Source organism: Ictidomys tridecemlineatus, chromosome 12 (genome assembly GCF_052094955.1).
Source record: "Ictidomys tridecemlineatus isolate mIctTri1 chromosome 12, mIctTri1.hap1, whole genome shotgun sequence".
Taxonomy (NCBI): Eukaryota; Metazoa; Chordata; class Mammalia; order Rodentia; family Sciuridae; genus Ictidomys; species Ictidomys tridecemlineatus.
In genome coordinates, this window is record NC_135488.1 from 87,594,105 (window position 1) to 87,618,541 (window position 24,437).

At 49.4% G+C, this 24,437-nt stretch overlaps 2 protein-coding genes across 8 annotated transcripts in view; one reads left to right on the top strand and one right to left on the bottom strand.

Annotated features, from left to right (window-relative positions):
• Positions 1 to 24,437, bottom strand: part of Mta3 (metastasis associated 1 family member 3) — a 239,745-nt gene that overhangs the window by 24,251 nt on the left and 191,057 nt on the right. For 2 of the 7 annotated variants that reach the window (XR_013429020.1, XR_013429019.1), the window contains exon 17: positions 3,566 to 6,870. The exons of the other annotated variants lie outside the window; for them this stretch is intronic. The gene's annotated coding sequence lies outside the window, so the exon portion shown is untranslated. The remainder of the gene's footprint in view (positions 1 to 3,565; positions 6,871 to 24,437) is intronic. 7 annotated transcript variants of the gene reach the window in all.
• On the top strand, positions 8,328 to 23,369 carry Haao (3-hydroxyanthranilate 3,4-dioxygenase). The gene is made up of 10 exons (XM_078029296.1): positions 8,328 to 8,515; positions 11,990 to 12,068; positions 16,643 to 16,726; positions 17,063 to 17,169; positions 20,079 to 20,168; positions 20,448 to 20,491; positions 20,764 to 20,909; positions 22,521 to 22,593; positions 22,776 to 22,854; positions 22,955 to 23,369. Exons 1-10 carry the CDS (start codon positions 8,436 to 8,438, stop codon positions 23,031 to 23,033), a joined length of 861 nt encoding a protein of 286 aa, XP_077885422.1. The 5' UTR covers positions 8,328 to 8,435; the 3' UTR covers positions 23,034 to 23,369.

A 24,437-nucleotide genomic window follows, 5' to 3' on the forward strand; every position in this document is an offset into this window, starting at 1 on the left:
CAAGCTGTTTAGGAAGCCTGCTTTGCTTTCTCCTCAGAAACAGCCAGCCAGGACTTTCCCCGTAGGATCTTGAGTTAGGTAAGACCACCTGAGTGGGTTCCAGCAAGTAGAATGTACAAAACATGGGACATACCCCTCCAGCCAGGTAGGTCTGTAAAGGGCCTCCCACCCCCCACCCCCCACCCCCGCTTCCATCTGCTGGATGCCAATATCCAGACAATACTAGAAGTGACATGGTTAAAGAGAGAGGATCATCTGTCACTTTCTATCAATCAGGTCCCTACATGGCCGTGCAGAGCACACTACCTTTCCTTGGTCTTTTCATGAGAAGCCTTTTTATCATGTTGGTCCACTGCCTTTGGAGCAGTTTGTTGGTTTTTAGTAGCTAATGTTACTTCATGAATAGAAAGTTCACATCTTTAAATAAATCATTTCCTTAGAGATATAGGGAATATATCACATCCATGAAATATAAAGTTAGTATGGAATGGAACCAACTATAAGAACCCATGGAAATTCAAAACTCAGTAGATGAGATGAATAGGAGAATACATCAAGTAAATGGAAAACAGTAAACCAGGAGATTAGGCCAAAGGATATTCCCAGAATGTAGGATAAGGGAAAGGGGAGGAAAGAAGAGTGAATTCCCAACTTTCATTAAAAGAATCACAGAAGTTGCTACTAGAAATGATGTTTCTTTGAAAAATAGTAAAGAATTTCTATGCTCCAAAGATACACACACACACGCACACACACTGAATCCAGGAAAAGATAATGGGATATGAGAAGTGATAATAAGTTAGCAGTGAGAAGCGACAGTAAAACATAATAAACATCTAATTATTGCTCATTACATTAAGCAATAACATTAAGGGCTGGGGATATAGCTCAGTTGGTAGAGTGCTGGCCTAGCATGCACAAAGCCCTGGGTTCAATCCCCAGCATCACACATTCAAAAAATTGTCAGCATTAGCAGGGCATGGAGGCACATGCCTGTAATCCAAGCACCTTGGGAGGCTGAGACAGGAGGATTGAGAGTTCAAAGCCAGCCTCAACAAAAGTAAGGCACTACACAACTCAGTGAGACCCTCTAAATAAAATACAAAAGAAAGGATGGAGATGTGGCTCAGTGGCCAAGTACCCTTGAGTTCAATCCCTGATACAACACCCCCATTCCCACTCCAAAAAAGTCAATATTAATCCAAATAGTATGGCATAGAAGTTGCCAGTAGGAAATTCTAGATGGAAGTTAAAGCTGTCTCAGACTCCTTGTTCTTGCCTTGTTCAGATGGATTCTGATTAACAACATATATTATTAGAAATTCACAGGGGCTGGGGATGTGGCTCAAGCAGTATCGCGCTCGCCTGGCATGCATGTGGCCCGGGTTCGATCCTCAGCACCACATACCAACAAAGATGTTGTGTCCGCCGAGAACTAAAAAATAAATATTAAAAATTCTCTCTCTCTCTCTCTCTCTCTCTCCTCTCTCTCTCTCTCTCTCTCTCTCCTCTCTCACTCTCTCTTTAAAAAAAAAAAGAAATTCACAAACTTAAATACATGCATTTATTTAAAGAATAACTAATAGACACATAAGATAGAATGTGGAGTTAAAAGGGGAAAAAAGCCAGGTATGGTGGACCTGTAGCTGACCCCCAAGCCAGTCACAGCCAGGGATTTTGCAGGAGGCTGATTCCACCTTCAGCTTCAACTCTAAATCCAAATTTGATTAAGCCAAGCAGTATCCCATTCCCTTTCCCCCAAAATTATTTCAAGTATGGGCTTTGAGCTTATTAAGGCCAGTAAACATGTCTGATTTTCATCTGGTGGCAGTTTTGACCCCCAGGGACATTTGGCAAAGCTTGGAGGCATTTTGGGTTGTCTCAACCCTGAGGCAGCTGCTGGCATCTAGTAGGAGGAGGTCAGAGAGGCTGCTAAACACTGGACAATGCACAATTCAACCCCTACAACAAAGAATTACCCAGCCCAAAATGTGGATAAGCTATGGGTAACCGACTTGCTCTCCTGCAGAGGGTGTGAATAGGAAGTTTCCAACTTGGACGGCCATCACTGGCGGTATCCACCTTGGGATGAAGCTGATACTGCAGAGAGCAGCCAGCAGGATTGGAAAGTACCAGGGTGTGTGATGCTGCTGCTAAGCCACAGCCTGTTCTTCTTCTGGGTGCCCAGGGATGTGAGACTTCCAGTGTGCTGTCAGTTAAGTCGCTGTTTTACTGGTGTCTCTGCTACTTGCAGCTATGAGCATCTTGATAGATTAAGAAAGAGAGAAAAGAAGAAGAAACAAGAAGGGGTGGGTGGAAAACCACCCAAAACTCCATCTCCTAATCTCTAGAATCCGTGAATAGGTCCCCTCATGTGTCAAAGAGGAATTTTGCAGGTGTGATTAAAATAAAGAGCTGGAGAAATTGTCCGAGTTATCTGGGTGGGTTCAGTGAAACCTCCAGGATTCTATGAGGAAAAGAGGGAGGCAGAAGGGCAGGCAAGCAGAGGAAGGGCCAAGCCAAGGAATGCAGGTGACTTCCAGAAGGTGGAAAAGACAAGGGAACAGACTTTTTTTTTTCCAGAGCCTTCAGGAAGAATGCACTCTGACATACCTAAATTTTAGCCTGCAAGACCCACTCAGACTACTGATTTCCAGAGCAGTAAGACAATAGTTGGTATTATTTTAAACCATTAAATTTGTGGTAATTTACTATAGTAATGATCCAAAATGAACACAGCATGGTAACTAGAAAACACAAGATATCAGACTGAACACCATTAACTAAAATTTGTGGGAGCTGTGGATTTGGGCTGGATACCTGCACTGGGCCCAACAGACCAAGTCAATGTTGAGTTTAATGGTGGAACCTGAGCTTTGGTTGGTTAAATGCTAACCAGTTGACTTACTGATTGACTAAGCTATAGCCAACTATTTTCTATGCACCGCTTCTATTGTTCTGTAATGACCCTCAGATGCCATTGTTGGACTTCTGAGAATTCACTCTGGTTCTTGGAGTTGCTTAATTCATGAGTCATTTAATTTTGTTTTTACTTTTGTTTTTGCTCAGATAAACTCTATTTGACATAAATGGCCTAAGGAATCATCCCACCCACTTTATGGGGGATTGAACCCAGGGGCACTTTATCACTGAGCTACATCCCAAGCCATTTTTAATTTATTTTGAGACAGGGTCTTGCTAAATTGCACAAGCTAGCAACAAACTTCAGATCCTCCTGTCTTAACCTCCCAAGTAGCTGGGATTACAGGTGTGCACCACTCTTACTAACTCAGGAATTTTCTCTTTTAATGGTACAAGCATTTTGATAATTAAATATGAAAAGATTGAATCCAGCTCCTAAATAACACATCCTACCAGACTGGATTTTTTTAAACACTCCAGCAAAGTGCCATTCATGAGAAGTATACCTAAAAACAAAAAGGTTACAGGGAAACAGATACCTGTTGTTTCAGTTAACTATTACAGTGACAAACCACCAACCCCCAATTTAAAGACTTAATAACAACAATTTCATCTGCTCATGATCCACAGGTCAGTAATTTACCTGCATTCCGCTGGGCAGGCCCGCCAGGGCTGAGTTCGATCATGGCTGCAGTCATCTAAGATGGCCTTATACAGCTGGCACTTGCTCTCAGCTGCCTTCTCTCCATTTCCTCCCAGAGGCTAGCCCTGGCTTCTGCACATGGGGGCAGCAGCACACCAGGTGATGAGCTCTGAGTTGTAAGACCTCTGAGGACCAGCCCCAGCTGTGACACAGTATCAGCTCTACCGCATGTCACCAAGGCAGCCACGATTTAGCAGAAGGGGAAATGGAAAATACTAACATAGAAAACAGGGGTAGCAATATAAATATCTTCCAAAGTTGAGGTCAAGGTGAAAAGAAACTAAGAGGAAATATTTCTTAGTAATAAAAGAAACATTACAAAGCTGGGGTGGTGGTGTACATCTATAATCCCAGCTACTCTGGAGGCTAGAGACTGAAAGTTCTAGGCCTAGGCAACTCAGTGAGACTGTGTTCAAAATAAAATAAAAAGGGCTGGGGATGTGGCTCGGTCCTTGCCTAACATGTGAAGCCCTACAATCCCCAGTGTTATGGTGCCTGGAGTAGAGATGGTGCTTGCACGGTTCAGAGATTTGCAGGCAGAGAGCAATTAGCAGTAAAATATTTTATTCACTCTCCAAGAGAGGAGAGAGGCCAGACTCCAAGAGACGTGTGAGTCCGGAGTTCTCAGGGGAAAGGGTTTTTATGGGTTTATAAGGATCGGGAGGGATCAGTGGGTGCTGGGGGAGTAGGATGTTCTGCAGACTCTAGGGATGCTTTCGACAGAACGCTTGCCACAGCTCAGCCAGGATGTGGTTTTTGAGCTCTCTACTTTCTGGGGTCTCGGTGTCCTACTTTCATTTTTGCAGGTGCTGCTTTATCTTGCTGTAATTTTCTATTGACCTAGGACTCAAAGACAAGGCTGTCACAGAAAGAGAATTTAATTTCCTAGTGCCCAGTTCTACAAAGGAAGAAAGGAAGGAAGAAAGGAAGGAAGGCTATAACCAGAAGATAAACTAGTCATGAGCCCTTTTTCATCTAACAACATAGATTCAAAACATATCAAGCAAAGCTTGCTAATGTATAAGGAGAAATTGACTAGGGATTATAGTGGGGCACTTTAACACTTATATTTATAACAATATATTTATAACTTTCCGAAATAAAAATATTAAGCAGTTACTCAAATAGTCTTGATCCTTGTTTTTTTTTTTTAACACAGTAGCTTGATCTAATGGAAATATTAAGTATTATATTCTAGGCAGAGAATGTCTTCACAATGATAGCCAAACCAAAAAAAAAAAATTATGTCAAGAAGTTTTCAGACAGACTTGTTACTAACTCAAGGTAAAGAGACAGCAAAACCAGAACCTAGATTTTCAAATAACCAGTTCTGATATGACATGATATTGTATATGTGTGTGTGTATATATATACACATATATCACTTCTGAATATATATAAAATATCCAGAAGGACTCCTGCTCCAGATACTAGGAAGGAATGCTGCACAGAAAGGCCAAGAAGAATCTGAACAAACAGACTTTCTGGCATGTTCTTTCTAAGACACTAGATCAAACTGTTTTTGTCTGATATTATTTTTATATGTCTTTGCATGCTTCAATTATGCCTATGCCTTGAGCTCTCCACAAAACCCAAAGGACAGGGTTCAGAGAACTTCTGAAAAGCAGAACACTTGGGAACTTTCAGGAAAATGAGCAAGAACTCACTGATGAGCCAGGAGAGTGGTGCTCTCCATTCCGTGGAGACAGAAGTTTCTGCACTCAGGACCCTTCCAGACCTTGCCCTGTGTATCTCTTCATCTGACTACTTATTGTATCCTTTAAATTAGCCTTTATGGCCAGGCCCAGTGGTGCATGGCTGTAATCCCAGCTACACGGGTGGCTTAGGCAGAAGGTTCACATGTTCGAGGCCAGCCTCAGCAACTTAACAACACCCTGTCTCAAAATTAGAAATTAAAAAGGGATGGAGATGTAGCTCAGTGGAAAAGCACCCTGGATTGGGTTCAATCCCCAGTACCAAATTCATTAATTAATCAATTAAAATTAAAAAATAAAGAGGGTAGGGGGTGTTGCTGAGTGCAGACCACTTACCTAACATGTGTGAGGTCCTGGGTTCAGTCCCCAGTATCACAAAAGAGACAGACTTGTGTCTGAAGTGGAGGTAGTCTTGTGGTACTGAACCCTCATCCTGTGAAATCAGACATCATCTCCCAGTAGATGGGATCAGACTGAATCAGGTGTTCCCTGCACGACAGATTGCTTACATGCTGGTGGGAAAAAATCCCTACACATTTTGGGATCACAAAAGTGATCTGCGTTGTGAGAGTAGAGTAGAAGAAACTGAGTTTGGTTTGTTCACCCATATGGTTCATGATCTTGTCCTTTTATTCATATAAAGTTGTTTGTACTTTAACATTGCTAACTCATATGAAAGGGAGGGAAAGTGGAGACAGAGACAGACCAAGGTAGTCTGGGAAATGGATCAGCTGGAGCAAGTAGTTCAGCCTATGAAAGGATTGAAGGATCAGACAGTTATCACCAGCCATGTTCAGTAAAGCCTAGAAACATCTTTGCTGAACATGGTCTCAACCACCTCTCAGGCACTCCATCGAGGGGACACAGAGTAACAGCAGAGTAAGCAGAATAGCTCTGATGAGCTCTGGGGTAGATGCTCTTTGTTTCTGATCTCAGGTACAAGTGAGCTTCTTTGTGCAGAGGAGAAAGCTGGCTCCTGGGAGCAGGTAAGGTCCACAAGGGTAGATATCCAGAAGAACTCCAAACTGAACAATGCTAGAACATCTGGATTAAAGAAGAGCTGTCCATTTTCTGACATTGAAGTCATAAGGAGACCAACACCCAAGCTCAGAGGTTTGTCAATTCAGTACACTAAACATGGTGTTTATCTATACACCACAAACCAGAGGGCACAACTGACAGTGATAATGCAGCAGGAGGTTAGCCTATGTATAAGATTTATGTAGCTAATACATATCCTAAAAATGTATTAGCTACATAATACTACTCAGGGCCTCAATTATTCACATTATTTGACTATATCAACTAAAATACAGGGTAACTATCATTCTTTTTTCTTTCCTTTGTACTATGTAACAGTACATCATTGGACTGAAAGCAGTTTTTTTTTTCTCCTAATGTAAATTCATTCAGGCCTTCATCTACCCACCCACTCATCCTTCCATTTAACAAACACACACCCAGAGCAAACCCAACACATCATAGATCCTTGGCGTTTCTTTTGTCATTGTTTGCATTGTCTCTGATTACCTGTAGATGAGAAAAATAAAGAAGGTGGTTTGAGTTATTTGAGTACCACACTATAGTCTAGAAAGAAATGCTCAGCTAAAATGTGCTAAATAAATAAAAAGGAGAAGGAGGGGGAAAGGAGGAGAGGGAGTGGAGAGGGAATTGGAGAGTCACAGCCAGGTGAGTGGGAATCCTGCTTCACAATGATCTGGGATTTGTCTTTACATCTGAAATGCTGAGAAAAACTGGCCACGCCAGGCACCCGGGGAAGGGGAAGGCCGAGGGAGTGGCCAAGGTGGGTGTGAGAGCTGGAGCTGGAGGAGTTAAAATTACTTCAACTCTGCAATCTGCATTCTTGGTGTCAGAGGCCTGAGCCATTTTCCATGTTCCCCACCTATCATTTCCCCCGCTCCACCCTCCTCCGGTTTTCCTGAGCATTCTGAGTCCTGAAAACAGAGGAAGGCAGGTAGTAGCATTTGCCTTCCCCCTCCTCCGTACCCCCTCGCCACCGTCCTCTATTTCATACCCCCACACCCAGGCCTAGGTCTCCCGTCCCAGGACCACCGTGGCAGAGGCTCTGGCAGGCGCTGTCGTGGTTCGCACAGACTTGGCTGCCCACCCCACCTCTGTACCCGGAGATATTGAAAGGCTAGGACACCCAGGACCCCTGCTCATCTACACAATTCCTCATTTAACTGTGTGTGACTTAAGATATGCAAAGAGCTCAAAACGATGGAGGGCACCTGGCCCGTGCCCACTACGATGCTGGCGCTGAGGACAGTGTCCCCTCTCGGGATGTGTCTCCCGCGATGCAGGGAGAGGACCACGGCCTCGCGGCGCTTGCTCTCCACCCGGGCTCCTGACGCTTTGCGTCTGCCCCCGTTTGCCTCGCAGAGCCTAGGGCACAGTCGAGCCAGCCTTTTCCTGTGTAATAGAACATCTGGGGGCCGCAGCCAAGCTCTGTCCTCGTGAGGACACAGGGTACTGGCGTTAATCGGGGCATCTTTTCGTTCTATGCGCACCTCAGCTCCAGAGGCTGTGCAGTCATTGCCATTTTCCAGATAAGAAAACTGAGTCTTAAATCCAGCATCAACACCACGTGCTGACTCTCGGATTTTCGAACTCGCCTCCCTACAGTATCTTTGGAGCCTTCCTAGGAACCAGACGGAAATCTAGGGACAAATGCCAGGAAGAGTCTGGATCCTGCGTCTTAGGCGGGCAGCAGGCTCCCATTTCTGGCGCGGGTTTGCCAGGCGCCCCCAGGACGCTGGGTTGGTCGGGAGGTTCGGGTCCGGGGATTGATCCCTGTTCTGCCTAGAAGCAGGGTCGCCCTCTTTCTTCCCCCACCCCGTGCACCGAGACCTAACGGCAAGCGCACGGGGAGGTGCGCAGGGTAGGCGGGCTCACACCCAAGTCCGCCCGCCGCAGCCGGGGGGAGGGGGGGGGTTAAGGGGTTGCTCCGCCCTTTGACCTCGGGGATGTTGACTAACTAGGCGGCCAACCCATGAGCCCGGGAGAGCCGCATCCCTCCGACGGCCCCACCGGCCAGAGGACACTCGGGGAGGAGGCGATCAGACCCGGTGGCCATGGAGCGCCGCGTAAGAGTGAAGACTTGGGTGGAGGACAACAGGGCCTCCTTCCAGCCCCCAGTCTGCAACAAGCTCATGTGAGTCTGAGCTCCTGTATCCGCCCCCTCTGTCCTCGCCATCTCCTCCATCTAACCGGCCCACCCCGCGACCCGCACCATCTTCCAGGTCCAGTTGCTTGACCCAGAAGCCTGCAGAAAGGGGCTGTCATTCTCTTGGCTCCTTCTGGGAGGGTGAGGACCTGCTATTCCGGGTTCCACCACCCCTGTCTGTTCCTCTTTCTGGTAACTGCATAGTAAGGGCTGTGACTTTGACTTCTGCCTAGGGCCAGGGTGCTTCTGAGGCAGTAGGAGATGAGATGACAAGGTGCTCCTCCTTCCAGGGCTGGCAAAGAGCTCTCCAGCCCCCAGGGATTCTCTCAAGTTCCCCCAAGGACTCCAGTGGACTTTGGGAAACTTTGAAATTTGGGGAGAATGGTTTTCAGTGCCCCAGAATGAGAATAGAACCTAGGTCTGAGGACACGTGACTCACACAGGCTCACCTACAGGCAAAGGGGAAGGTCAGAGGATCAGCCCCTTTGGAGAGATCTTGATTTATTGTTCTTTCCAGAGCCCCTCTTTGCAGGTGTACACACACACACACACACACACACACACACACACACACACACACACACACGGCCCTCCCAAGGCCACCTCTGCCTGCAGCACCCAACAGGGCTGAACTGGTCACTGCCATCTTTCTTTCACAGATCTCTCAGGCCCTCCCTGTGATCACCTCCCTCCCCTTCCTTCAGTTCCATTGCTGGGCCTCCTGGGACCCCCAGACCAGGCTCACATTCCCTATATTTGCTGTTCCTGCAAGACAACTCCTCTGGCATGGTACTTCAACCCACAGGGCAACAATCACTGATGTTGTGACAGGCCAGAGACCATGCCAAGCATTCTGGCATCATCTCATTTAGTTCTCACAGCCCATGAGGTGGAATTTCACAGAACTTTCCCAATGTCATAGAGCTAGTGCTGGACAGAGTCCAGACTCAAGCCCAGACTCCAAAGTGCACATATTCTCTTGGTCAGTGTGCAATACCACCATGGCTAACAGTTAGCATTTCCCCAAAGACTCTTCTTTTCTGCCACTATTATCCTCTCAACCTACATCTTTATCGTCTCTGTCCCTTTCCTCCACTCCTCCCTATTCACAGTCTCTCATTCTCAGTCCCCCAGTTTTTCTCCCAAAAACCCATCTGCTCCACTACAGCCCAGACACTATTCTGGTTTCTCCCTGGCCACCTCCAGCCTGGGCAGTACTGGCTTCTGTGCCTCTAAGGTCTCCCCCAATCCTCCAGTGCTGCCCTGGTGTTAACCATCATCACAAACACATTCCCTCTCTTTATTCACTCAGCAGATGTTCACTGAGCACTTACTACCTGCCAGGCTGGCCTAGACCCTGGGGATACAGAAGGAAACACATTGACAAAAGTGCCTTCCTTGTAGAGCTGACATTCAGATGGCAGAAGGGGAGGCAAAGGCAGGCAGACTGGCAGCGAAGGGTCAGAGTGAGGACTGTGCCTTCCCCCTGTTTTAGTTTGCTAGGGCTGGCATTGAGTCTATGCCACACCTCCCCACTAGCTTCTGCGGCTTTCCTGGCATTGCTGGTCTCCCTTGGCTCGTGCTGCATCACCCCAATCTCTGCCTTCATCTTCACAGGCACTCTCCCCATGTGTCCACGTCCATATTTCCTGTTTGCAAAACAACTCTAACCCACCCTACTCCAGTATAACCTCATCTTAACTTATAACATCTGCAATGCCCTTATTTCTAAATAGGGTCATATTCTTAGGTCCTGGGAGGTTAGGACTTCAACATATGAATTTAGGGGGGACAAGTTCAACCTATAACACCCTCACCAAGGCAAGAAGCTGCTGGAGGGATGTAATCTGCATTCTGATCAATGGGTTGAAACAGTTCCGGAATGGATTTGTTCAAGAACTTTCAGTGTGTACCTAAATTATATCTCAATAAAGTTGATTTAAAAAAAAATACTTTCTGAGGCTCCCTGGCATCCTCAAGCCAACACCAAACACCTTAACTAGACCCCCTCCTGATCCAGCTTTCTCAAATCACTCCCCAAGACCACCTACACCCACCAAGACCCCCAGCGCTCCCTTTCTTGGGCCTCTGTACTCAGCTGACTGCTCCCTTCTCTAGGCACCTCAGTGCTTCTCTCCTCTCCTCCAAGCAGCTTTAAGTTCTTTAAGCTCAGAACTACCCCGTGCCAGCCTCCTCCTGCCCAGTAACCTCATCCCTCTTTTCATTTGGGGCATGATGGATATATGTTCTTGGTTATTAATACCTGCCTCCCATAAAGGAGGTCCCCCTCCCCCCGTGAGCTGGAAAACAATCCGCAGGAGAAGACACTAGTCAAGGACTTCCAGTCTAGGATTGGGGGTTCACACACCCCCAACCCCTCCACTGCCATCAAACCTCATCGTGGCTACAGTCAGCCTCTACTGCAGAGATCTGAAGTAGCAAAAATGGTCCCTGTGCCTGGATTCCGCACCTCCTCATTCCCAAGGAAAGCCCTTGCCCCTGCCCTCTGTCGCTTGGCTACTTAAGACCCCAGGCCCCTGCCCATGCACAGACCACTGCTTATTTTAATCTCTGCAGAGTAGACCCTAGAATGGAAGATGGGTGTGTTGCTGTCAGGAGGTACAGAGGTCCCATAAAAGGTGACACCATACCAATAGCAGACAGGCTGAGGAGCGTGGGCATCCTTTCAAGTTTCAAACCGCTGACAGTGTACACCAGGGTCAGGGCACCAGCCTGGGAGTCAGGGAGCCCAGGTCCGAGCTCAGGTTCTGTCATTCCCTGGCTGCATGACCCTCTCTGAGCTTTAGCAAGTTTGAACAGTCAGCCGTCAAATGAGAGGGTCACACTAAGCTTATTTTATCAAACACTTAAATAGTGCTTATTATATGACAGGCACTGTGTTCTGAGAGCTTCTAAAAATGAATTTGTGTAATCCATTGAAACTTGATGCAAGAGCTAGCTCTCCATTTTACAGATGACAGCTCTGAGGCCCAGACAGGTTAGGTAGCATTGCCCAAGGGTGCATGTAGAGCCACATTGGATGCCCAGAGGCTGGCTCCAGCTCCTGTTTTTAAACGCATGTCACTCTGACTCAGTGCTGTCTGAGCTCCTAAATGTCGCAGTCTCCTGAGTCAGGCCTCTAGCCATTGGGAACCGGAGGGTCCCACAGTCAGACATGGGCTCTAGTGTGCTCTCTTGTGATCAGAGATCCTGAGCACTGCCCCGGGAGGCTAGGTGATGAAGCGACAGAGCCACTGCTAGGCTGCCCCTCTGTGTGTGTCACAGAGGGACATACTCAATCACAGACACACAGGCACTTAGATGCACATGGACACAGGCTGAGGATGAGAGTGGGAACAAGGATCTGTTCTTTCCCTAAGTGTTCCAGGCCCCCTTCCCCCTACCACAGCCCCCTCCCTCCCAGGACCTGGTCCACAACCTCCCCCTACCACTCCTTTGCAGGCACCAGGAGCAGCTCAAAATCATGTTCGTCGGGGGCCCCAACATCAGGAAGGACTATCACATTGAGGAGGGCGAGGAGGTAGGTTATGACTGCCCCTTCCTGGTCCAGCCAAGGAACATCAGCCCCTGGGGAAGCAGGTACTTCCTGCATCAGGGCCAGAGCTGTGGACTGAGGAGGAAAGGCATGACTGTTAAGGGACACTCTGAAATCACAGGGGAAACCTGCCACCTCAAAGTTGCCACCTTGGGCAGCCCCCTCCTTGAGGTGGAGCCAGGGGGGACTCAGCAGGAAGAGCCCTAGGAAATAGCCCAGCCCTGTGGGTAGGATAGGCTCTCACTGTGGGCATCCGGTCCCTGACACACTAGCTGTCCATGCTCCAGGTGGGATGCCTGGTCCCCTGCCCCAAACCTGAGTATATACATTTGGCCTCCAAAATGAGACCCAGGCACAGGAGGGAGCCTAGTTCTCCCTTCCCATCCCTGGAGCCAGGTTCTCCCTCTCCTAGAGCAAGGGGGCAAAATCCAGCTATACGAAGTGGGAGTGGGCTGGGGGTGGGTGGTGGATGGTGGTGGGGAGATGGGGAGGGGTCTGAAGGAAGAAGGGCAAGGCTGGGGAGCTGGGGCTGAGGAATGGGTGGGACTGGGTGGCCCCTCCTTCCTTAGAAAGTGCAAGACACATCAGTTGTTAGGAGCTATGTGACCGGGGCAGGGGTTGCGCTGAATACCCTTTGTACCTTGATTTTTGAACTGTTTCTCTGCTGCCTATCCCAAAGTCCATAAACAAAAGGAAAATTAACAGAGGGGGAAAGCCCTCATAAGGAGAGAGAGACACGGACAGGATCCTAACCATCAGAGACTCCAGTAGGAAAGGATCCCTCCAGCAACCTGGAGGCAAGCCTGATTCTAGGGTCTGAGATGCAAAGTCTAGCTTGGTCACAGCCCTCCACCCCCACTGCCCATGTCTTCCTACAGTCCAGGACTCCAGTGAGCCCTGGAGCATTGCTCAGTCAGCAAACGTTCAGTGAGCACCTAGTGTGTACACGGGGGTGGAGCAGAATCAGCCCATCCCTCACATTTCCAAGGGCCTTGCCCTCTCTGGGCCCACCCTTCTCACAGACACACCTCCCCGAGACTATTTTTCTCTTTGGAAAAAATCAACAGGAAAATTCAAACCTACAGAGAGGGGGAGGGGAGAGATCAGGAGTGGCCACGGTGGGGGAGGCAAGGCTGGTGTCCTGCCTGCCTGAAGCAGCCTCCTGGGTAAGGACAGCAGCTTCCACTCACCTGTTAGCTCTGATCCCAGCGCCCACCCCTTGTGTCTGCTGGTCTGTCTCCCTCCTTCCCTTTTTATCCTCTGCCACCTATGCCCCAGACCCATCTCATGGTTTCTCCAAGCAGCACATGGGTGTCCACTGAGGACCTGGGTCAGCCATGCCCTGACCCAGCTGGTGCTGAGAGATGAGCAGTGCCGGCCTGTGCACGTGTGTCCTTACTCTGGAGGGACATTCAGGTGTCAGGGAGGAGTCTGACTGGAGATGGGTTTGTGATGACATGCCCCCCCCCCCACACACACACACTTTGATAGGAGGGCACTTTGATCTGCCACAGGCTGCTGGTGGCCTCGGGACACATGCATACAATACATCCGCGTTCTCTCTATCCCTGCCTGTCCTTACTCAGCTAGAGCTGGAAGAATCATTCAGGCCTGGGTTCAAATCACGTCTCTCACTGACTGAGCCAGATTTCCCTCCCAGCTGAGTTTTGACCTCCACAGTGCTCCAGGTGGCCAGGGCTGCCTTCAGCAGCCCAAACTCCCCAGTACCTCCCCGCACCCCTGCTCCACTTCCCCACTCCTTTCCTTAGGGCAGGCAAGTGCGAGGAGGAAGAAGAACCTCTTACAACTGTGTGATCTTGAACAAGAGCATCGCACGCCCTCTGAGGCTTCCCGTGCAGCATGTGGGACAAAGGTGAAAGGATTCACCAGCTTAACAGGCTGGGTCCTCACTTGGCCTGCTCACCATGCTGCCACCTTGTAAGGCCTTTCCAGGCCATGAAGCCAGGCCCTGTCTAAGTCTCCTGGGCTCACTCTTCCCGATAACTTCATGTCCCCTCCTCCCTAACATCATTTTCTTCCAAATCAGCAGAATTCCTTTGGGACTGCCTACAGCCATTTGAGATTTTCTTGCTGTCAGTGATTGGCTTGCTGCTCCCGGCCAGACCTGCCCCCATCACAGGACAGGCCCCTGGGTAGGGGACAGGACTGAGGAGAACCCCACTGCCTTCTTGTTTTGTTCAGTGGTGGCTAATGCCCTGCAGCCTGCCAGGAAATGGTTTGGATCTGACCCAGACATCACCCCAGACTCCCCTCCCACCTTTCCAGATGTTTTGGGGACCTGAAGACTAGGCCCTCTCCTCAGAACTCCAGGGTCCCTCCTCCCTTCCTGAGACACATGCACACACGGGTTTTCTCTCAGCTTGGGGAGGGGATGGAACATGCCGAATTGCTCCCGAGAAGTAGTTTTTGTCTCATTTGTATTCAGTAATGTTTATAGGTGGTTTTATTTATTTGTTCTTATTTATTTATTTATTTTGCAGAACTGGGGATTAAACCCAAGGGAGCTCTGCCACAAAGCTACATCTCTAGCACCCCTTTTTAAATGTTTATTTATTTATTGTTTGTTTGTTTGTATCAGGAATTGAACCCAAGGGCACTTAATCACTGAGGCCTAGCACGGATGGCAATGTCCCCTGTTCCCTGTGGGTGAGCCCTTTATTTTTTTTTATTTGGAGACAGGCCCTTATTAAATTACTGAGGGCCTCTCTAAATTGCCCAGACTGGCCTTGAACTTATGATCTTCCTGCCTCAGTCTCCTGAATTTCTGATATTACATGTGTATGGGTTATTTTAAATAATGAACATAATATTGTTTATTGTAGAAGATGTAATAAATATATTTTCTGGGGGGTTCAATCCTCAACAGTGTAAAAAATATTTAAGTTTAACATTTCCCCCCTTTTAAAAATTGTACTATGGATTGAACCTAAGATGTTTTACCACGGAGCTACACACCCAGTACTTTTTTTTTTTTTTTTGAGACAGGGTCTTTCTAAGTCACTGAGGCTGGCCTTTCACTTATAATCCTCCTGCCTCATCTTCTAGAGTTGCTGGGATTACAGGCATGCACCATCATGCCCAGCCCATTTTGCCATTTTTATTGTTATTCAAAAGCCTATTTTTAATGGTTGCATAGTGTTCCATATTTTGAATATATCAGCAAATGTTTATGTTTCTCCTATTATTATTGGCATTGTTATTGCAATTCCTACAACTGCTGATGTTAACAGTTAAAGGTTTATCGAGTGCTCGCCCTGTGCCGAGTATACTGCTTCCAGGCAGGCTTCACAGCGGCCTTCTGTGCAGACACTACCCAAGCTGTAGAAGAGGAAACCGAGGCACAGAGAGGTTAACTGAACTGACTGAGGGCACACAGAGGCCTAGCAAACTAAGGGCCGTCAATGACTGAGGTCACATTTCTAAGATGCTATTTCCAGGGCAAAAATACAGGTGGCCTGTGTGACCTAGGACATGTCCAGTATTAGCATGGAAGGTTCTATACCAGTGTGGACTGTGAAGATTCTTCATGCCCTATGCCATGGTGCTCTTCATGGTGGCCTTGTGTCTACATGTACCCTGCAGCAGGCTTAGGGGCCACATTTCTCTAGCTTCTTCATTTCTTATGTGTTCAGCTGGGTTTCTCTTAGTAGATGTTGTGACTACAGCCTTTATCTCCATTAATTCCTTACATGATAATTACTACTATTATTATTAATTATTATTATTATTATTAAAAGTCCTTCAACTATTTGGCTGGGGCTTTTAACACCTGTGCAAGCAATGTATAAACTGTAGAGAGGGATCCAATCCTCCTCCTCCTCCTCTTCTTCCTCCTCCTCCTCCTCCACACTTCCATCTCAGTAAGCATGTTAATTGGGTCTTAGGATAGAATAAGGAAATGTGGTAGGAGCCCCCCAGAAAGAGCACAGTCCCCACCCTAGGCTGCTGACCTCCACAGCCCCTAGTGCCTGAGCATCACACTGGCCGGAAAGACCAGCCTAGGCCTAGCACCGTGCACAGGCTCCAGTCCCAAGGGCAGCTTTGGGACGATCTAGCTGTGTGCCCTTGGGCAAGTTGCTTTGTGCTCTGGGCCTCAGTTTTCTTTTTCCTTCCTTTCTTTTTTCCCCCTTTGCAGAACAGGCTAACAATGCCCTTGGAAGTTGTAAAGATTTCTGATAATGTACATGAAAGAGCTTGGCACAACCCCTGGCCCCTGTGAAAGGGTGGTTCTTCTTACCTGGCTATCTCCAAGGAGGCTCTTGCCCAGCCTCCTGCCCCCAGCCAGACACCTGCTGTTGCATCCTGAGTTATTTTGGTCATCACTTGTGCGTTTGAGAAGTAAGATGTGTGTCCCCTGCTCCTGCCAATGGCCTGAGTCAGGGAAGATGGGAGTCTCACGACAGAAGTGATGGAGTTGCTGATAAACCTCAGTCCTTTGGGAAGTTTCTCAGGTTTCCTAGTCAGAACTCAGGGCCTGGGCAGTGACCAAGGATCTGGAGGAGGGAGCAGGGAGTCCCAGACTCTTTGCTGTTCCACAGGTGTTTTATCAGCTGGAAGGAGACATGGTTCTCCGAGTCCTGGAGCGAGGGAAGCACCGGGATGTGGTCATTCGGCAGGGAGAGGTGAGGCTGGACCCCAGCAGATGGGGTGGTAAAGGGCACCAGAACAGGAGCCCACCCTGGCCACTCGCCCTAGCCTTGGCTGAGGCTCTGTCCTCCTCACACTTTCCTGCCCCTGCCTGGTCCCTGGGCACTCCCTCCTCTTGGCCACCAAGTGCTAGCACAGCTGGACATTCCCCGCTTGGTTCCCTGGGCAGGCCTGGCAGAGAGCAGGGCCTAACATGGATGGCAATGTCCCCTGTGCCCTGCGGGTGAGCTGGGATGCCTGGGAAGCTGCAGGAGCTGATGTCTCCGTGAGGGATGGCAGCCTTGCTGGGCACCTGGTCTCCACCACTACAGATATTCCTCCTGCCTGCTGGGGTCCCCCACTCCCCGCAGAGGTTTGCCAACACCATGGGGCTCGTGATTGAGCGGAGACGGCTGGAAACCGAGCTAGATGGGCTCAGGTAAATGCCCCTGTTGGGGCCTGGGGCAAACAGCAGGCTAGTAGCAGAGGGGTGCAGCTCAATACTGCAGCAGAAGGAATCCCAGGTTGACTCAAGAAAGCACTTCCTGGTCACCAAGAGGATGGAGGGGTTGGCTGCCAGATGCAATGGAGTTCTTTATTTGCTGGCTAACTGGGAGGGTGAGGATGTTTAATGATGGGTGTGGGAGATGATGTCTCTGTCCCTCACCCCCTATCCCATACCCAGGAGCCCATTCAGACTGATGATCCTCTGGCTGGAGTCAGAACCTGTTTTCCTACATGAGTCAGCTGGGGCGGGGGAGGGCCGCTGCAGAAAGGGAGGTGGGGGACAGCCAAGAGGACCCTCTACCCAGGGCAGCCCAAGCACTGCTGCGTCTCACAACCTCAGCTTCCAGGGCCAGCCCAATCCACAATAGGCACAGATAGCTGGGTAGCACCTGGCTGTGTGCCAGGCACCCGGATGGAGCTTTGTATGTATTTATTCATTGAATGTCCCCCAGATGACTCTAGGGAGTAGGGACTGTTATCTTTCATACTGGGCACAGGGAAGGGAAACTTGCTAGAGCTTAACCTTCTAGACCCTAGGAAAGCAGGGCCAAGATCAACACCAAGGAAAGAACACAGGCCCAGCTGTGTACTCTGATTATACAGCTGTGATTCACATTTGGTCTAATCAGTTGCCCAATTGTTACTCTCTGAAAAGAGGAAGCCTCTGAAGCAAAGAGGACCAAAGATTTTTCTGAAAGTTAAACTTTTTAAAATTAATGTTTGTCCCCTTGTGCTGGAGATGGAACCTAAGGTCTCACACGTGCTAAGTACATGCTCTACCACTGAGCTACACCCCAGCCCTTTCACTAAGAAAATCTAATTTTCTCATCAAGTTATTGGGGTCGGGATATTTTGGCCCACGTCTTCTGCTATAATTGCTAAAATGGGCCTTTTTTTTTTTTTTTGGTACTGGGTATTGAACCCAGGAGCACTCCACCACTGAAATACACTCCCAGCCTTTTTATTTTTTCATTTTGAGACAGGGCTTCACTAAGTTGCCCTGGCTGACCTCAGACTGAGTAGCTGAGATTGCAGGAGTGTGCCACCAAGCCTGACTCTTTTAATGGGTACTTTTTTTTTAATACTTCCTTTTTTCTTTTTCCTTCAAATTACCTAAGTCATACACATTCACTCAAAATCTGGAAAAGTGCAGGAATGAAAAATGAAAAATAAAATTACGTCTCAGAAAAAGGATTAATGTTATGGTATATGAATTATTTCTCAAGAAAACAAAACAGACAAAAGCAAAAGGAAGTGGGGAGTGTTTGTCATCCCCAATTAAACCTAGAAGCACTTAGATTTCCACCTTTTTTCTGTGCATATCTGTACCTGACAACATTTCAGTCTTCTTGCCTGAGTGGGTTTGAATTTTGGTTTTTGTACTTAAAAAAACTCATGAGTATTTATCGGACTATTAAATCTTTTCAAAAAATACAATATTAAGGGCTGGGGATGTGGCTCAAGCGGTAGCGTGCTCGCCTGGCATGCGTGCGGCCCGGGTTCGATCCTCAGCACCACATACCAACAAAGATGTTGTGTCCGCCGAGAACTAAAAAATAAATATTAAAAAATTCTCTCTCTCCCCTCTCACTCTCTCTTTAAAAAAAAATTTAAAAAAATACAATATTAATAGCTTCATAATAATCTACTGTATAATAAGTTGGACAGACAGATACCTGGCCTTAGATTCTAGAAGGAGATTCTCCAAGGGACTTTTTAGAAGAAGTCTTCAGTGATGGAGAGGACAGAGTCCTCAATAACATTTTACAGCAAATTCAATATCGGATTTCATCTGGCTACTTTTGACCTTTAATAAAAGCCAGGGACTCGACATTAAAATGTCACTCTGAAGGCAATTCCTGGAGAGCACTGCAGTCCCATTATGAAGCTTTCTAGTGCCCAGCTCCATCCCAAGAGGGGTTTTAGGGTGCCGGGTGAGTGGATGCCACGTGTCTGTAGACCACCTCCATCAGCAGGACTGATTCTCTTTTTTCAGTGGGAGTTGAAGGGCAGGCAGAGCTGGCTTGGCCTGGGAACTGGGCCTGGGAATTAGGGCATTCAATTGACAGAAGCCCCTAGCACAGATGAGCTGGGCAGGGGAGTGGGGGGAGGTGCTGCAGGGACCCACTGAAGGCTGTATATGCATGCATGTCGCCTTCCCTGGAGAAGAGGTTCAGAGCTTTGCTCTGGTTCTCAAAGATAGCCATGACCCTGAGAAGACAAGAAATCCTCATTTGGGGGACATCTCTATATGCTAGACACTGTAGTTTCTTTGGACCTTGACCTTGAGCACTACAGCTAGCCAGCCCTAGATTCAGGCTCAGCCTCAGGTTCCTTTTTGGGAAAAACACACCTGGATTATATACTCTCCAGGCTTTTAAGACTGCCTGATTTAGGTGGTCCTGCTCATGGAGATGGTTCACAGATACACACAGCATCCACCCAGCTCCTGGGATGGGGCTGGCCACCAAAAGCTTCATAATGGAACTTCAGTGCCCTTTCAGGCCTTTGGAGTGGCTTTTTTTTTTTTTTTTTTTTTTTTGTAGCATTTTAATGTCAAGTCCCTGGCTTTTATTTAAGGTCAAATGTCTGACTGTAAGTCGCTCAGCTTTCCTGCGTCTCGGGGTTCTATTTGCTTTCTAGGTTGGGCACACTGATGCTTCTGAAGGGTCAGGGGTAGGTATATAAGCACTGCCCACAGGCTGTGCTGACCCAGGAAAACAGGCAGCCCTCAGCTCTGTAGGGCCAGGCCCAGAGCCCACAGGCAGAGGCAGGCCTGAGCATGGATGTCCTGGGGCTGCCCAAATGGGGAGCCAGGTTGCCTGTCCTCTGTTTTGGCAGGTACTACGTGGGGGACACCGTGGATGTCCTGTTTGAGAAGTGGTTCTACTGCAAGGATCTCGGCACCCAGTTGGCCCCTATCATCCAAGAGTGAGCCCTCAGCCCCTCGCTGTCCTGGGGCTGCACATCAGCATCTCCTGTGGTGCTGTCATGCCTGGGAATTAGGGAGAAAGTCTCCCCTCCTGCGGGTGGTTGGGGCTGGAGGGAGCCACCTGGAGAGACTGCTCCACAGAGCTGGGAGGGAAAGTGTGTGAGGGCCCCACAAGTGTGTGGGGGCTCCTGCACCCAGCAGTGTATGGAGTGTGTGTCTCCCCAGCTACTCAAGCAGGAATGCCCGCCATTCCTCTCTCCTTTCTGTTGTCCTTGCAGGTTCTTCCGCTCCGAGCAGTGCAGAACAGGAAAGCCCATCCCTGGTGAGGCCACTGGCAACAATCTTCCCCCCTCCCTCCCTTTCCACAATAGGATGGGTCTTGGCCTTAGATCTCAGGTGTCTCTTTTTGGGTACTCTGCCCAGTACTCAAGGTACTGAGGGAGATGGCACTGAATGGTACCCTCGCATGGCTACTGGTAATTGAGTTGGATCCAGGGCCTGGTCAATTGAGAGCTGGGGTCTCTGGATCTGTGCCTCTGGGCCTGGGGAGGCTGAGCCCAGAGGACACTGACCATAATCACACCTTGGATGCAGACCAGCTGCTCAAGGAGCCGCCATTCCCTCTGAGTACACGATCTGTCATGGAACCCGTGTCCCTGAAGGCTTGGCTGGATGGCCACCGCAGGGAGCTGCAGGCAGGCACATCCATCAACCTGTTTGGGGACACCTATGAGACACAGGTAATGCTGCCTCCTCCCTCACTCAGAGAGCAAGGGCTTTGCTATGGCTGGAGGCTTCATGCTCCCAAGCAATCTCTCTTTGCTTTCAGCTTCCTGAGCATCTGCAGCTTACCTCCTGCTAGGAATTCCAGTCACAGCCTGGAAGCTGGAGATCTGTTTGGGATAAGGGTTGTGTAGACATGCACAGAGAAAGAGCCAAACACAGCTTTTCATTCACCATGTATTGAGTGCCTATTCTGTCTCAGGCTTTGGCAGAAGAGCAGGATGGAGTCATTGCCTCACAAAGTGTGTGGTTTAGCCAAGTTCTCAGACAAGTTAATCCACAACTGCCATGATAGTGAGATACATTATTTGATAGAGAAGCTACAGGGAGCCAGAGGAGGTAAAGGAAGAATTCCAATAGGGAGAGAAGTCAATAAAGGCTTCCTGGAGGAGGTTATAGGCAAGTTGAGTTTAAAGCTGGTTTAAAGGCATTTGCAAAGGTTGGAAGGGAGGTGGAGAGGATGTTCTAGGTGAGAGAGAAACAGAAGCAAAGGCATGAAGGCTTGAACCAGCCTGGACTGCAAGCTGGACAGCAAGTTCCAGATTTGGCTGGAGCACTGAGCACAAGCCCTTTTTGGCCCTGGTTGCTGACCATGCACCTCTGCTGAGGTTGTTGAGAGCTGGGGTGGGGAAGGGGAGGCGGGGGGCAGGCGGTAGACCATGAAGCAGTACACAGGGCCCAAGTCCCAGCGGGTCTGCTGGGCTGGCAAGGTGGAAGAACTTGTCCTAGAGGCAACGGGGCTTCAAGCGTTGAAGCAGAGGAACCAGGAGACCAGAGTAGTGTTTCAAAAAGATCACCCTGTACTTTGCGGGGACTGATCAGGAGGGCATCAGGGCGAGCTGCCTGCAGGCTGGTGGTTCCCTCGTGTTGCAGTTTGCCCTGGCACATCCCATCTGGGAAGGATTAGTGCCCCCAGGAAGGGATGCTCACTGGGCACAGGCCTGCCCTTAGAGGTCTGGCCTGCTTCTTCTTGATACTACAGCTGCCCGGAGAGTTATGAGAGTAGAAGGTGGACCACGAATCCCGTCCCACCCCCTCATGCAGCAGTGGTGTCTGGCCCTGCACCCGCCTGCTGGCCTGCATCTGCCACTTTCACACCCTGATCTCACTTGTTTACACCAACAAATAGTCACTGCGTCCTGCGGGAGCACAGCCTGAGCACAGAGGCTGCAGGCTTTCAGGCCAACGCAGGTGGAAAGCCCTCAGCCTGGCTCTCCTCATCCCTCTTCAAACTGCGGCCAGACGCATAACACCCCACAGAGGAAGGGAGGTGGGCACCCTGTAGGAAGCTGAGGTGTGTGTCCCTAGTGTGCCCTGGGGCATGCTCAGGTGAGCAACTTGAGAGGAACCTCGGGTGTGATTGTCGGGGGCAGGCCTGCATGATGCCCAGGAGTACGTGGGCTGCAGGGAGGCCTTCTCCACGTCCTGGTCTCTGCCCCACACACAGGATGCAGCTAGTATAGGCCCCACCCCTGCACCACTTAGGTCTGGTGTCTTGGAGTCAGGTTCAAGGCCATCTCTCAAGTGGGGTAGGAAGCAGCAGAAAAATCTGTTTCACCTCCCGCCAGGTAATCGTCCATGGGCAAGGCAGGAGTAGAGGCCTGGAACAGGACGTGGACCTGTGGCTGTGGCAGCTGGCAAGTGGGGCCCAGGGAGAGGGTGGCACAACCTCGTGTCCGTGGGGATCAGGCTGTTACTGGGCTCGTGCTCCCATGGAGGGCCCTGCTCTCAGGTCTCCTTTCAAGGCAGACTTGGGGACATTCAGAGAGATGTTGAGGTCCCATGTCCTCTATTGGATTCTCCTGCTCTTCTTTCACAGGAAGGCTCCTCAGTGGTGACACTGGGGGAAGAGCACTTGGGCCTGGCCCCAGATGACAGCCTGCTGGTGCCAGCTGGGACCTCGTGAGTAAATGGGGGGATCCCAAACTGTGGGTCTGCCTTCCTTTCCCTGGAATCCTCAGGGTCTGGCTTTGCCTGACCCCGGCCCATCTGTCCCTCCCAGGTACGTGTGGGAGCGATCGCAAAGCTCTGTGGCCCTGTCTGTGACTCAGGACCCTTCCCGCAAGAAGTGCCTGGGGTGACATCTTGCTGTGGGCCCAAAGCAGTCACCATGTGCCTGAGTGCTATCCCGAGAGCCATCCCTGCCAAACAACTCTCCCAACCTCCACAGATTCTCCATGCACATCAGCTGAGCACCTCAGTGTGCCCCCTGCTGGGCCCTGGACATTGCCATCATTCACCCTCCTGCCATTCCCAGCCCAGAATGCCAGGCTCCTAGGGTCCCTGTAACCTCCCTTCCCCTCTAAAGCCATCAGCCCCTGTGGTTGAACATGTGGTGTGCCGTCCCATCCCTCTGTCCCCACGGATCCACTGCCCACCACTGAGAAGGACCTTAATAAAGGCTTCCTGGAGAACAAGCACCTGGGGGTCTCCACACACACAGGCATCATGAGTGGCCCACCCTACGTGCTCCCCAGTGACTTGTTACATCTGTAGTGTCAGGGCACCAGGTGACGAGGGACATGGTAGACTCTGTCACTGGGTATTCCAGCTGGTGGATGGGCATTCCTCACTGTGTGAGACCCCTACTGCAGTTGAGGTCATCTCTCTCCCTCTTCCTCTGTCCCATATATTTTACATATACTACTCCTGCTCCTGCAGGAGCCAAGAAGAGAATAGGGAATATCCCAGGACATGAGTGAGGGCACAGCAGCTGAAAGAGGGTCTTAGTCCAGGTACATGAGGCGGGGATCCCAGATAGGAAATGATGAAAATTAGCCCTTCTGCTTTTTTTGTTTTTTAACATTAGCTCTGTGCCAGGGAATCCCCTGGCAGTTTTTACATAAATTATTATTTCATTTTCTCCTCAAGGCTCTCCAACAAGGTGGCAGTGCCCAAATGGTACAGATAAGGCCTGGGGAAGTTTGGGAATCAGACAGTGCTTCCCGAACAGGCCTGTTGGCACTCGGACCTCAGGCTGATCTCTCCACCATGCCCCTTTTGTGGTTGCAGCCCGTCTACCCTCAGCCTTGCCCAGACTGGAGCACAGGGCAGCGGTGAGAACTGGAGGATCTGAGGGAGAGTGGTTGCCACCATACCTGGGAACCGCAGGCCTAGTCCAACGTGGCAGCACAAGGCACAGGGCAGAAGCTGTCAGGCCCTGGAAACTGGAATCATAGCCTCCTGTTGTCTTGGGTTTTCAGGAGCCTGGAGTCTCACCTGCACACAGGACTGGACACGGGAGACAGGAACTGTACTATGGTCAAAGCCAATCCCTTTCTGTAGTGAATGCTGGGTGGGGGAGGGTTGACAAGGGGATTCAAGGACTGAGGTTGTTCTGTTTAGGGGACAAGTCCCCAGACCCCCATACCAAAAAAAAAAAAAAAAAAAGAAAAAAGAAAAAAAAATGCAGCAGGGTTAGATGGTACACTCCTGCAATCCCAGCTACTCAGGAGCATGAGGCAGGAGAATTGCAAGTTCAAGGC